At 51.0% G+C, this 12,500-nt stretch overlaps 2 protein-coding genes across 3 annotated transcripts in view; one reads left to right on the top strand and one right to left on the bottom strand.

Moving 5' to 3' along the window:
• Positions 1-12,500, top strand: part of LOC125951347 (bone morphogenetic protein receptor type-1B) — a 100,609-nt gene that overhangs the window by 68,203 nt on the left and 19,906 nt on the right. The window contains exon 1 of one of the 2 annotated variants that reach the window (XM_049680133.1): positions 8,424-9,958. The exons of the other annotated variant lie outside the window; for it this stretch is intronic. Coding sequence (XP_049536090.1) covers positions 9,925-9,958 — 34 coding nt within the window. The 5' untranslated portion in view covers positions 8,424-9,924. Of the gene's footprint in view, positions 1-8,423; positions 9,959-12,500 lie in introns of those variants that run through there. 2 annotated transcript variants of the gene reach the window in all.
• Positions 9,232-12,500, bottom strand: part of LOC125951368 (V-type proton ATPase 21 kDa proteolipid subunit c'') — a 99,118-nt gene continuing 95,849 nt past the window's right edge. The window contains exon 3 of the mRNA XM_049680171.1: positions 9,232-9,241. The gene's annotated coding sequence lies outside the window, so the exon portion shown is untranslated. The remainder of the gene's footprint in view (positions 9,242-12,500) is intronic.

Genomic DNA, 12,500 nt, shown 5'->3' with positions numbered 1-12,500 from the left:
CGGGCCGCCGCCGCCGCCACCACGGAATCATTATGGAGAAGCAATAAAACAATTTTACGCCCCCCCGGCAATCGGATGGATGGGGATCCCACTCCTCCCCAGAAAGGTAGGCGACAAAAAAGCCCAATTTTGACTGGCACCTACCGCCTACATACTAACCAGTTTAACCCCCCCCCTCCCAACACGGAACGTTAGATGGTTTTTATGGTTTTTCGGTCGCCAACGCTAAACAAGGTGACCGTAACCGCGCTCTCACCTCCTGCGGGGGAAGGTAGATGTCTGTGTGAATTGGATTCGGGCGCAAAAGGATCCACAGGAAACTCGTTATGGTAAGGCTCTGACGCTGCTGATGAAGATCCGCTGGTCAACATATTATCCATATGTGCCTGTATGTATGTGTGCCGCGAGTGACCACGTCATGCCGCACAGATACGTGTTTGTCGCTAGCCTGTCTCGTGCCTCGAGACGCTCTGCACTTACGGCGATCATCATACCTATAATTGCGGGACGCGGTAACTGTAGTCGCGTAGTCCGGCAGCTCAAGGGACTTATCACAACACAGAAGCCCTGCGCCTTCCTCGACTTACTATCTCTCCACAAAGGTCCCAACGGCGCAAATGTGTGGTGGCGACCTTAAAACTGTAACTGTACCTTGCGCCGTTCGCGCGCGCGCTTAATGGAACACCAGTTCCAGTACCACGACGACGGCAAATGACAAACACGTAGAGAACCATCGCGACCGATCGCAACGTTCCACGACGGGGCACCCGTGTGGCATCTCTTAATTTGCTACTCTGCAACAATTATTCGCGCCCAGTCGCCGGCCAGTAGACAACGGGAGCCCTTGGCTTGGGTGGCTTGAGCTACAGCAAACATCGAGCGCGTCCATGGCTAGGCATCGAAACGTGCAGAAACGTACGCGCGCGAGATTACTTATCTCTCTCGCTCTCTCCTCGCGGTCACTGTTCAACACCGCTCCTCTATTGTCGTTCGAGGAAGGAAGGTGCATGTGTTTCGCCAGCTAAGTATAGCCTACTTGGTGGTGTTGCTCGCGGTTGTCACAGTAGGCTTATCGCGTTGTATGCAAACCCTCCTGTCCTAGCTCGAGCAGCGCGCTGTGCAGCCTTTTGCTGCAGCCCTTGGACCGCTTGGAGCAGCGACCGGCCCCTACCACCTCACAGGAGGTTGACATTCCGTGGGCTGTGCGCGAGTGGAGAGCGAACGATTAGCACACTTCGCTCGTCGATACCCCCTCGTTGCAATCGATCGTGAAAGTGGATCGTGTCCCGCGTCACCATTTAAAACCGCGTTAAATCACTTGTTTTGCTGTCCGGCGAAGGGCAAGCCGGCTGGCCAGCTAACCAGCCAGCCAGCCAACCAACCAACCAACCAACCAACCAACCAGGCCGTGCGTCGCGCTGTTCTGCCCTGTTGCACTTGCCGGGCAGAAATCTGTGAAGCATCGAAAGAATGCCATCGGAGCGGTGGATTGCCGGAAGGAAGGCAGGCAGGCAGGCAGGCAGTCGGGCTGCTGTGACCTTCACGTGGCCGCCCCCTGCTCCACCACCCCATTGTGTGGCCCTTCGTCATTCGTCGCGTGGAATAATAATTGACGTTTTAATGGATTTCTAATGAAGTTGTTTGCCGGCGATACCGGCAATGACAATTGTCATTTTTTGTAAGGCCATGTTTTGTCACCAACACCACGCGGTACGGGGAGGGGGATAACGATCTGCGCGGAACAAAGCGGCAGTCAATGTGTAGAATGTGACTTTTTGTATCGGCATTTCCATAATGGCGATAGGGGGAAACAGAATGCCAGCTGATTTATCGTTACGAATGGTCGGAGTAAGCCACCTCCCACACACGCGCTTCGGTGCACAGTTCCGAGCCCACGTTCAACCACCACCGTTGAAGCCCACATGATGGACTCTACAGCGGCTGAATCATATCTAACAATGATTGACCGACAATGTGAGGGGTGTGGAATGCGTACTGCTCGTTACCCTCTTTTTATTCTCCGCAAATGCCACAGTTAAACGCTGATCTTCTTATTGCACATGCTTCAAATATCAATCAATCTGCAACAAATTAGTTGTGGCTGGTTTTCGCGTTGATGGTACGCATGAAATCCGACAACAGAGCATGCACGGGGGAGGCATTAAGCCGAAAACATCGGATAAGCTTTGTCAGGTTCATTAAGGCGCAGAGATCCTAGTAGCCACTTGACACCTCGTCTTGTTGCTGTTCTACTAGCTACGCTTCGTGATCTCTACTCCGTTTGTTTGACTTCGAATGCTGCATCAACCGTGTCCGCGTCTGGTTCCGTTTGGCATTCAAAAGCGTTCACGGAACGGAATGAGATTCGCGCGAAACAACAACAACAACAACCCGGAACACACCCTCCATGGCCGGCACCATGGACCTCCCCTTCCCGGTGACAGTGATTCCGCGACATACAAGAACCTGACTAACTAATGTCTGACAGCTTCGGAAGGTGCAATGTTCTCGTGATGGCTGCTGCTGCTGCTGCTGCTACTCCTCGTGCTGCTCATGCCTCTCGTGGTCATTCTCTTAATACATTGTGCGTTCTCTTTTGGTATTCGGAGTTCGGGGGATTCCCCCTCCTTGGGCTCCCCACAAAACAGTAGCCACTCGGCTATCAACGTGTGGTGTAGAGCTTTCCGATATTTCGTCCCCGCGTGTGTTCTGCCCCCCTTCCAAGTTGGAACACATCACCGTGTGCTGCTGCGGATCTGTTGTGGGTAGCAGGAGAAACAGGAGGAGGACATCGTTCGCCTGCCAGATTCTCTACCGTTTTAGTTTTGTTCTTCCATTACGGTTTTGCCTCTCAAATTGCCTCACTCGATTTCACTTGATCATTCCTCTTCTGCTTGTTCAACACAAACCACTCCGAGCAGCAGCAGCAACCAGAAGAAGGAGAACATAATCCAGCAGGATCGTACCGTACCCACCGAAGATGGAAGGGAAGTAAACGAACCCAGGGAGGAGGGATCAGTGGGTGGTCGCGCAAATTTACGCGCAGACACGAGAACACTGTTATGCTTTTAAGCATAAACCGCGCCACGTTTTCGCCACACCTTGGGCTCGCGACTAGCGGGTCGGTGCGGTGCGTGGCGGGGCGCGACTGCTGCCTACGTCTTCTGCTTCTTATTCTGCTTCTGCTTCTTCTTATTCTGCTCCTTCGACTCCATCCCGCGGCATCCCGTGTAAACTTCAAAGGAAATAATATGCAAATCATGATATGCCCCGTTCGTTCTTATTCTTAACGTCCCGACGTACCGACCGACTCCCGGCCACCCCGCGATTCCCCCCGACCGACAGCACACGTATTTATTGGGTGCGACGCTTCCATTTCGGCGGCCTCCGCCCGATGATCTCTTGCCTGTTGCTGCTGTTGCTGTTGAGTGTGTTGTGCTGGGGAGGAATGCTTTATCGTCCCGTTGCGGTACTTCGGCGGATGCTGCTGAGGGTAAGCCCAGTTTGTAAGGCGCAGCCATTTTTTAACCGGAACCCCATTTAATGGGTAAACACAGAATCAAGGGCTTTCCATTAAAATAAAATGCTTCTATTAATTACCCTTTTTTTTTGTCGGTGTTGGTATCCTCTTTCCGTTCCGATGAATTGCTTATTAGCATTCAGTAATGGTGAGTTTGTTGTTTGATGTTTGAACTTTGTGTTGCTCCATTTTTTCCTTAACAAATTAAATGGACAATCGCATAATTGAAACAAAAGTACCAATTTTTGGTTAATGAAATGAAACCAAATCACCTTATCGCACCATTATTGGATTATCAGCGATTATTGCTTGTCTTGCACACGGCTAATCCACCAGAATGGGATCAAAAAAGAGGGGGTCCAACAACCCCTGCCAGTGTCAGTGTCGGAGGCTGATTAAGATGCAAACGACACTCGGCCACCTTTACACCTTCGATGCCACACCGTTTGGTGTGACATTACTTGACGAACGTGCGCAAAATGTTTCCCTGAATGCTGTCCCCTCCCCATTGCAAAAGTGTCTCATGACGAAAACTTTCTGCCATTCATTACCAATATCCTTCACAACAAACAGAAGGATTTAATGATGCCGCAAGGGTGGCAGGTACGCAGCGGGTCAGCAAACCTCTGGCTCTGACTCTGAAGGCTCCAACTATTTAACGAGCACATTAAAGGCAAAATGGCTCTTAATATCGTATATTTACACCCGTTCCAGCTATAAAATATGGTGACCATTTCAGCGCCGAAAATATTGATATAAAAGCATATAATCCAGCACTGTCCCCTGCCGCGTGGAGGGCGCCAGCACCGACGTACTGCTCCGCATACGGACACCACGCGTGCACAATGAAATGCGGTGGGCCACGACCACCACCAGCACCACCGCTACACGCGGAATAAATTTGTCCAATTTATGCACCAAAATCCCTGAGACCTTTCATTGCACTCATTACACTGTGCAGAGTGCATAGTGCAGTGCCGTTGCCGTGAATGATACAGTTGGCTCCTCCGGCACAACCGGCACCGGTTGCGGTGAAGGAGAAGTCCGGGATGCTGCAATTAGGTGCCAATGCGAGGTCCCAACTGTTTAATGCGGCCAAAGGTGATGGAGAAATTTTAATTAAAATGCAAATTTCCCACATCTCTCCATCTCGCGCACTCGCGTGTGTATGCGTGCCGACCGCGTAAGCGACCGTTTTGCGAGGATTTAAATATAAATTATGTCGAAAGTAGTACCCACATGGCCGCCATCGAAACGCGATCGAGCGATCGAGCCAAAGCCGCACCCGGCTGGTGTCACCACCACCCTGGTGGAGGAGAGGTGTTGAAAGGTATCATTGGCATGAGATGCAGCGAGTGCTCGGAAATGTTTATTTGCTTATGGTGTTGCATGCACCGTGATATGGCCGAGATTGTACGTCCCCGCCCCAAATTGCATTCGCGCGACACGACGGATTCGTTACAATTTAAATTTTTATGATATTAATGCAATTAATACATCGTTTGGCTTGGCGTGCGTGCCATACCAGAACTCCAGGCTGTGGACGCTTCCGCGCCGACAGATATCTCACCGAGTGATGGTTCGGATCCGTCGGAAATGTTTCTCCTCGATCGACCGTTGGTTGGAGGTCAATCGTCGTCGTCGTCGTCGTCGTCGTCTGGTCAACGTCCCTGTTCCAAAACGTCGATTGTCCTGAGCTCTCCACAGCGCTTGACAGGGCCTCTGGCCGTTTGGGCTTTCCCTTCTCATACGCCATCGCCCCCCTACCAGTCCACCCTTGTAGTCCCTCCTGACGGGGGTCCGTTCGTTGGTCGATCGTAAAATGAAAAGAAACGAGTGTAATAATAAAATCTGATTCCTTAACACTTGAAAAGAACGCTTCTTCGTCTTTGCCTTCGCCTGCCTGCCGGTTGACCCGGCCTGAGTCCGGGACCCGGGAGGCTCATTTTTCAGGCAACCCGACCCCGTAACCGTACTTCACTCGTACTCCTCCATGGGTCTGGGGCGTACAAAAGATCGACAACAGAGAACGATGGTGAAGGCGAATGCAAAGAGGATCGAAGCCAAAGCGTCGAACAACACCCGCGAAGGAGCAACATGAAGCGCACAAGATGATGAAGGAGATTCAAAGGAACGACCAGCAGACAAAGGCACACACACACACACACACACACAGACGGGCTGGAAGGAAAGAATAAGGGAGAACCAGAACAAAAACAGAGTCAAACGTCATTCTATCGTGATCGGTTTTTCGAAGGACGGCCGCATGATCATCGAGGCTGAAGAAGGGCTGCTGCTGATGGTGTGAAGCAAAGGACAAGAGAGGATCTGCTGCTGCAGCAAAGAGAAGCGAGAGCACGAAAAGACGCTTTGGACGAAAGCGTGCGTCTGATTCTCGCTGGTTGATTTTGTATAGAAAATGGAAGAAGTAAAAAATGATGATGGGGACCAGTATTGAAATGAGATAAATATTACCAGTCCGGGCATCATCGTCCGAGATTTTGGGATCTCTTCTCCGATCCCTCCAATTGTGTTGTTGCGTGGCCACTATGCGTTGCCATGCTGCTGCACCCGGGTTCTCCTTTCCTGCTTAACAATCCCCAGGACGGCGTGTTGGTCTATTGTGTTTTGATCGTTAGCTTCGCATGATCACCGAGCAGCGAGTCCCAGAAGCATAGCACCAATACCAGCATATTCGCTGCTGTAACAATTGTTTCGTTTTTTTTTCTCTTCTGATGGCGATGGGTGTAAAACGCGGGTCGTGATTTGCTTCAAGTGTTTTGGGCCCAACGATGGTGGAATTGATCTCCCGGGGTTGATCCTTTACCTTCGCTGCTCTTTGCTTCCTTGAAGACAATGTGTTGCCCTGCATATACCTGAGGGATTGATTGCTTCAGGTGTGTATGCTGTATTGGTTGCTGGTAGTCGGACGTGATCAGCCATGAGAACTGCCGGGATCTCCCTACCTCATTTGGCACCTGTTCGCTGTGGGTATGTCGGACGGTGGAGGTAGTTCGATTTGTTAACCCCCGTAAACAGGTGGTACTGGAATGTTGGTCTCGTCTCCATATCATAGCACGCACTTCTGTACGTGATCACTTGAAGCCGTATATCGTAAAAGGGGTTCGCTAGACCGAAAGTATTCGCTTTGTTGGTTCCATCTTGCATGCATAAAACGATAATAATCCCGCCAAACCCTCTCCGTCACTATTGACTGCGACGAGTTTGCATGTGTCTCGCTGCTACGGCTGGCCAACAATTCTGGCCAATCGCCCAAGCCAGACAGACAGCCAGACAGATATATCAGACGCGGAAAGCCGTTTCTTAAGGACGGGTGACACTTACGATCCCCCCGGGGTGTGTCTGCGATGACGGCAAAACCTTAAATCGAAGCAAGCAAAAAAACACTAAGAAAGCTAGTTGCCAGTCTGAGACGGCCGACGGAGGGCAAAGTAGGCCGAAGCCGGTGGACGAACGTCCTGAACGGAAACGAAACGGAACAGACCCCAACCTAGCAAGTCAAGCAAGCGGTGCTGTTACTGCTGACTCTTCGATCAAAAAACCTCGAGGAAAACAACTATTTTTAGGCATCAGAGACACTCGGTCTAGCCGCGCAGAATTGAGCCGCGGTCGCGCGCGCGTGCTGCTGTAGCCGAATGGTGGTGGCCAATGATCGCGCTTAATGTGTGTTACCCTCCTTCCTGTCGTCTCGACCGGCCCACCGTCTGTTGTTCACCACCGAAACGGAAAGTACCGCGAAGACGGATCGCTATCGTCGATTCGAAGCGGCGGATAATCTGTGTCGTCTGTCGGTAATCTATTTTTGCCAAATACACAACAATATTGCTCACCGCCGTGGCAGATTCCAACATGCCACCATCATCACCACCACCACCACCACCAGTGCCCGAGCCAATGTACGCACCGTGTTCTTTCGCTGTCCTCTGGTTGCTGCTTTGATTGGTTCTTTTTTCGATTTTATGCGGTTGTCTTGACGACCGCAACCACCACCGTCGATCCCCTTGTGGCGATATTCAAATCCAATGCTGCGATCGAAATTTAAATTCTGTTCGAGTCGGTTAGAGTCGATTCTGTGTCCCCATTCCACCCACAAATCATTTTTACGCCAGACGACACATCGCTCGTGCGCCGCTTCCAGGGTGTGTGTGTGTGTGTGCGTGTGTAGTGTTCTTGGATCATAGTATGCTGCTGCTTATGCTTTCGCGCCGATGATCTCGAGTTCTCCCCGCCAACCAGCCAGCCAGCCAGCCACATCGTAGCATCGATCATCCAGCAGAACAACACCACGGATGGATGCCACCACCTCCCATGGTCCCGTGGGCGCAAAAGAGGCGAAAAGAAAGCGACGAAAGCATGCGCCGGAAAGGGATGGTGGACGAATGTTTATGTTTTATCGCCCCAAAGCGATCTTGGCATCGTGAGGACAGGAGTAGGAGGAAGGGAATGCGGGCGGGTGGGGGAAGGGGGTTAAGGGCAGCAGGGTGGCGGACGGGCGCGTACGCGGCCGTTTATTATTTATAACACATATTTATAACGCTTTCCGACCGCCGGCTGCCGTGGCGAATCTTCAAGAATCAGAATCCGCGGGGGCCGGAGCGGGAGGTCCGTTCTTACCCGCCCGCCCGCCCACCTGCCTGCGCCTGCGCCTCCATCAGCCATTCTACCGAACATGATGTTCGGCTGTTCGTCGGCTCAACGACCGAATGCGAAGCGAGATAGCATCGGGATGCTCCGTCTCACTCATTCCGCGTAGCAAGCACGCGTGTGTGAGTGCAGCATCGCGAGCATAACAAAAAGCCGTGCTGTTGGTGTTGGTGTCAACCGCCATCGAGTGTTGCTCGAGCGGGTTGAGATTTCTCAGGCTCTCTCCGGCTCTCGGCAGTCTCTCTTTGTCTCTCGAGGTTCGCGGAATCGATTTGTGTGTCCTCCGCGTCTCGCGAGTGCGCATAAGCATCAGAACGACCATCCATCCGCCCAATGCCGCCTTTTTGGTGACGACGAGGAGCATGATCCGCAACAATCGACCGTCGGAACACTAGAAAACGACATCGCGCGGTGTGTAGAGTGCGTGTTTTGTGCTACGATTGTTGGTGTGGTGTGTGCCCGAAATTACGTCATAGCGGGAATTCTCGTCACTCGATGACATCGACCGTAGCGAGAACAGTTTCTCGAGTGCATTCTAGTGTGTTGTTGGTCGCTAGAAAGAGCATCAATTAGTCTGGTCTGCGATTGAATGACGCCGCAACTACTACAAACCCTTGGCTTGCTTTGAATCGCCAGTATCACAACACACGGCACTACTTCCCATCGATTAGTCGCCCGTTTCGCTCTCACGAAAACACACTCGCGCACTCGGTTGGGGGAGGGCCGTTGTTGATGCGAATTCTGACAGCTGCAGTGTACACCCGCAATTTGCAGCCACTAAGAGTAAAGCGGCGGTTGGTTTGGTGACAACTTCGGTTCACGATATCGGTGCCAATCGATAAAATTGCGGAAAAAGGGAAAAAAGGAGGAAAATCAAAACAATTCCACCCGTCACTTCGGATTTGAAGAAGCAACAGGCGCGCTACTACCGCCGCCAGTTGTTCGTCGTTGTCGATAGTTACAGGCTGATAAGGATACGCCGGTGGCTGCGAGTGGCTCCTCTAGAAAGGTCTGGCAGCATAATTAGTCTCATCAGCCAGCAGCCTGGCCGCAATCCTGTGGTTGCATGATAACGCGTGTGTTGATAGATTAGGGGGAAAGGCCGTGTCAAGTAGCGCGTGGTAGAAGAGGGGGAAGATTTCGCGACGTGAATTTTCTAATCGCCGATGTTCGAGAGAACGAAGAAAAGTGCTTCCGAGGAAAGTGTGTTTGTGATGCGTGGTGCTGTGGTGTGTATAGTCCCCCGGTGAAGTTCTCGGTGTCATATTGCTTTTGAGTGTGTCGTCGAGTCGGCAATCATTGAATCGCAGCAGTCGCCGCGGTCGCCGCGAGTGTTTCGTTCAATCAAATTAGCCTGCAAGCGAAGCAGGTCGACCTCGACAACAACCGAAAAAAAAAACCAAAACAAGAAAAGTGAAATCTAAGGAGCCGATCGCTGCGCTGCTGCCGAAGGTGTCCAACAGTTAACGACGCCCGGTACATGATATAAAGCGAACGAGAAACGCCCCCAGATAAGCGGCAGAGGCTGCTGCGTGCATACGAAAGGCAAGGGAAAACAAATCAGAAGAAACAGCCACCAGCCAGCCAGCCAGGGCCTGTGCACCTTCTTCTTTTCTTGGGCGCGCAGAGCACGTACCCGCGACCCCGGTTGCGAAGGGTCCCAGACGAGAGAATCCCGACGACGACGACGACGAAGCATCGGATAGCAACAACAACAACAACCAGCAACAGCCACAGACATGGCGCCGAAATCGAGAAAAAAGAAGGCCAACGGTAAATAATAAATTAGAAAAATATATATTTTTCCCTTCCTTTGCTGTGGCTGATGGTTGGTTGGCCTTTGGGCCAGCAAATGCCCTCGCAGGAAGGAACCTCTGTTTTCCACGATCCGCGCCGTGTTGTTGTGGTGCCGTGTGTTGTTCTGGTTTTCCAATCTCGTGCGCCCGTTTTATTTTTTTATTTTGCTGATTGTTGAGCTCCACCGTCCATCCGCGGAAAGTCTCATTGTTTTCCTTAGAATAACCACACTTCTTTGCGGGGGGAGCTGTTAGGTGGGGGTTAGGCAGAGGAAACTTGGCTCCAGCCGCAAGAACGGTGCGCGTGAAGAAGAGAAGAAAATTACATTTGCCAGATCGCGAAAGGGAGGAGGGGGGGGGAGGAGGTGGCATGGAATGGTGGAAGCACAGGAATGGACGCTCTGCTTATACCACTCCAGTTATCATTCTCAAGGATCGTTTCAAGGGTTTCTTCTTTCGTTCCCTGAATAGCTGGAAGTCGTGAGCGTGTGCGCGCCGCCGCCGCACCGTACCATTTCTGCGCGCGGCCAACGCCTGGCGACGACGAAGCGCACGCGGGACTCGGGAGGCAGGGACGGACCGGGTTGCATTAATTCGAACGAATCATATTTTATAATCGCGATTTTATGATTAGATGTGAAACCTGGGCATGCTCGCTTCGCGTTCTACTTTTATGCTACATCGGCGCCCGGCGGATGCCCGGCTTGCTTTGCTCTCTTCGTTTTTCTTCCGTCTCTTCTGTCCTCTGTTGCATTTTATTATGAATCCAACGGAGCGCATTCCTGTTCACTATGATTTACTTTGATTTCTCTATTTCTTTCCGTTTTGTGTCTTTTTGACAGAAGAAATGTCAGATTAATAATCAGAAAAAAAAGTGTCCACTTCTTCTCGCGCTCTCTCTCTCTCGACACACACCATCTTCGAAAACGGAGAAGAATCGTGGATCGTGTCGCGTAGTGCACGTGAGAATGTTTTTAATTAGCCAAAGGATGTGTTTCCCTTTCCGTCTTGAAAACGCCATACCAACAATTCCACTTCCAGTCCCATTCCATGTTTCACTTGACTTTCGATTCCGATGCTTTTCTCGGATCTTATTTCGATGCGTCTCCTCCGTTGTGTTGTGTATGCGTGTGTGTTTCCTGAAAGATAAGGAAAGTGATTATTTATTCCGGCATGGTAGCCTCCAAAAAGTTTGGGGGACGACGATTCTGGTTTCTCCCGGTCCCTGTGTAACGTCCCTGTCTGGGTCTCTGGCGTTGTCGTCGTCGTCGTCGTCTTTGTCGTCAGTCGATGATCGAGCATCGAGCTCGTGCTTTCCGGCGGGTGCACAGGAAGACGATCAAAAACAACCACACTGAATTGCAGTGTGGCCTTTCGCGGGAAAAGTGAACCCACACTCCATGCCCAAGCTCATTGGACATTCGCTTCTCGTTCATTGACCGGTAGAGAAGTCCCGAAATAAGCGAAAATGAAATGCATCATTTCTCTTTTTGGTTGCAAGATACACCTAAAGAGTTGCATCCATTTGAGTTGTCGTTGGAACCATAATAATGTGATTACACAAGAAACAAGTTTCATAACTTTTGCTGAATGATAATATTCTTAATTCTTTCGAAAACGTAAATATCGTTTAATGTACGAATTATGAAGGTTTCCAGAATACCGGACCGCAATCGTTGTCCTTTTTTTTTCCTTTTCGTCCTTGAAAATCGACAGAAAAGACATTCGGTATTCTCGAACAGAAATGCTCACCGAACGGTCGACTCAGGGACAGGCACCAACCAACAAAGGATGGAGGATGATGCGAAGCAAAGACAAATGTCCGCAAATACATGCCTGCAGCAGCAGCAGCAGCATAACCTGTGATCATTGTAGCCTTTTGCAGAAGATCTGCAAGAAAACCGTAAAGATGAACCATTACAGAATGAAGAGCAGCAACAACACATCGGAGGACAAATAGAGAGCGAAAGAGGGAGAGAAAAAAGGGAAATTTGTGCCAAAGACTCATGCTTCTGCTGTTGCTGCTGCTGCTGCCGATGCCGCCAGCGGCGGACACCAGGCCGAAATGGTGCGAAAACAGATGAATGCCACCAACGGTTTTTGGGGGAACAAAAAATAATATAAATGACGCCCAAGAAGTGTGCGTCCTCTGGGCCACAGGGAATTTTCAGGGCAGGCAAAAAGAAAAGCCGAGAAGAAGCGACAGCAACGTGTCGTCGCCGGAGATGCGGAATTTATTTACGCTTCTCTGGAAACGGGCGTCTGCGCGACGATCCTTGCACACACTGTCCTGTCTTCCGGGGCTGCGCAAAAAGGGAAATGCGAGCTGAAATTCTTCTTCGCATCCAACCCCGGCCTTAAGACGCTTCTCCTCATTGCACACACAGACACACGAGCACTGGTTCCACAGTAGAGGACATTCGATATTCGAACCGTTTTGGGGCAAAGGAAGCGAACGGAACAGTAAAAATCCCTAGAAACATCGTCGTTTCACTCCTGCTGGGTAGTGCTTGGATGTG

Source organism: Anopheles darlingi, chromosome 2, assembly GCF_943734745.1.
Source record: "Anopheles darlingi chromosome 2, idAnoDarlMG_H_01, whole genome shotgun sequence".
NCBI classification, from domain to species: Eukaryota; Metazoa; Arthropoda; class Insecta; order Diptera; family Culicidae; genus Anopheles; species Anopheles darlingi.
Note: the sequence above shows the minus strand (reverse complement) of the source record. Positions and strands in the feature narration are given on the sequence as shown.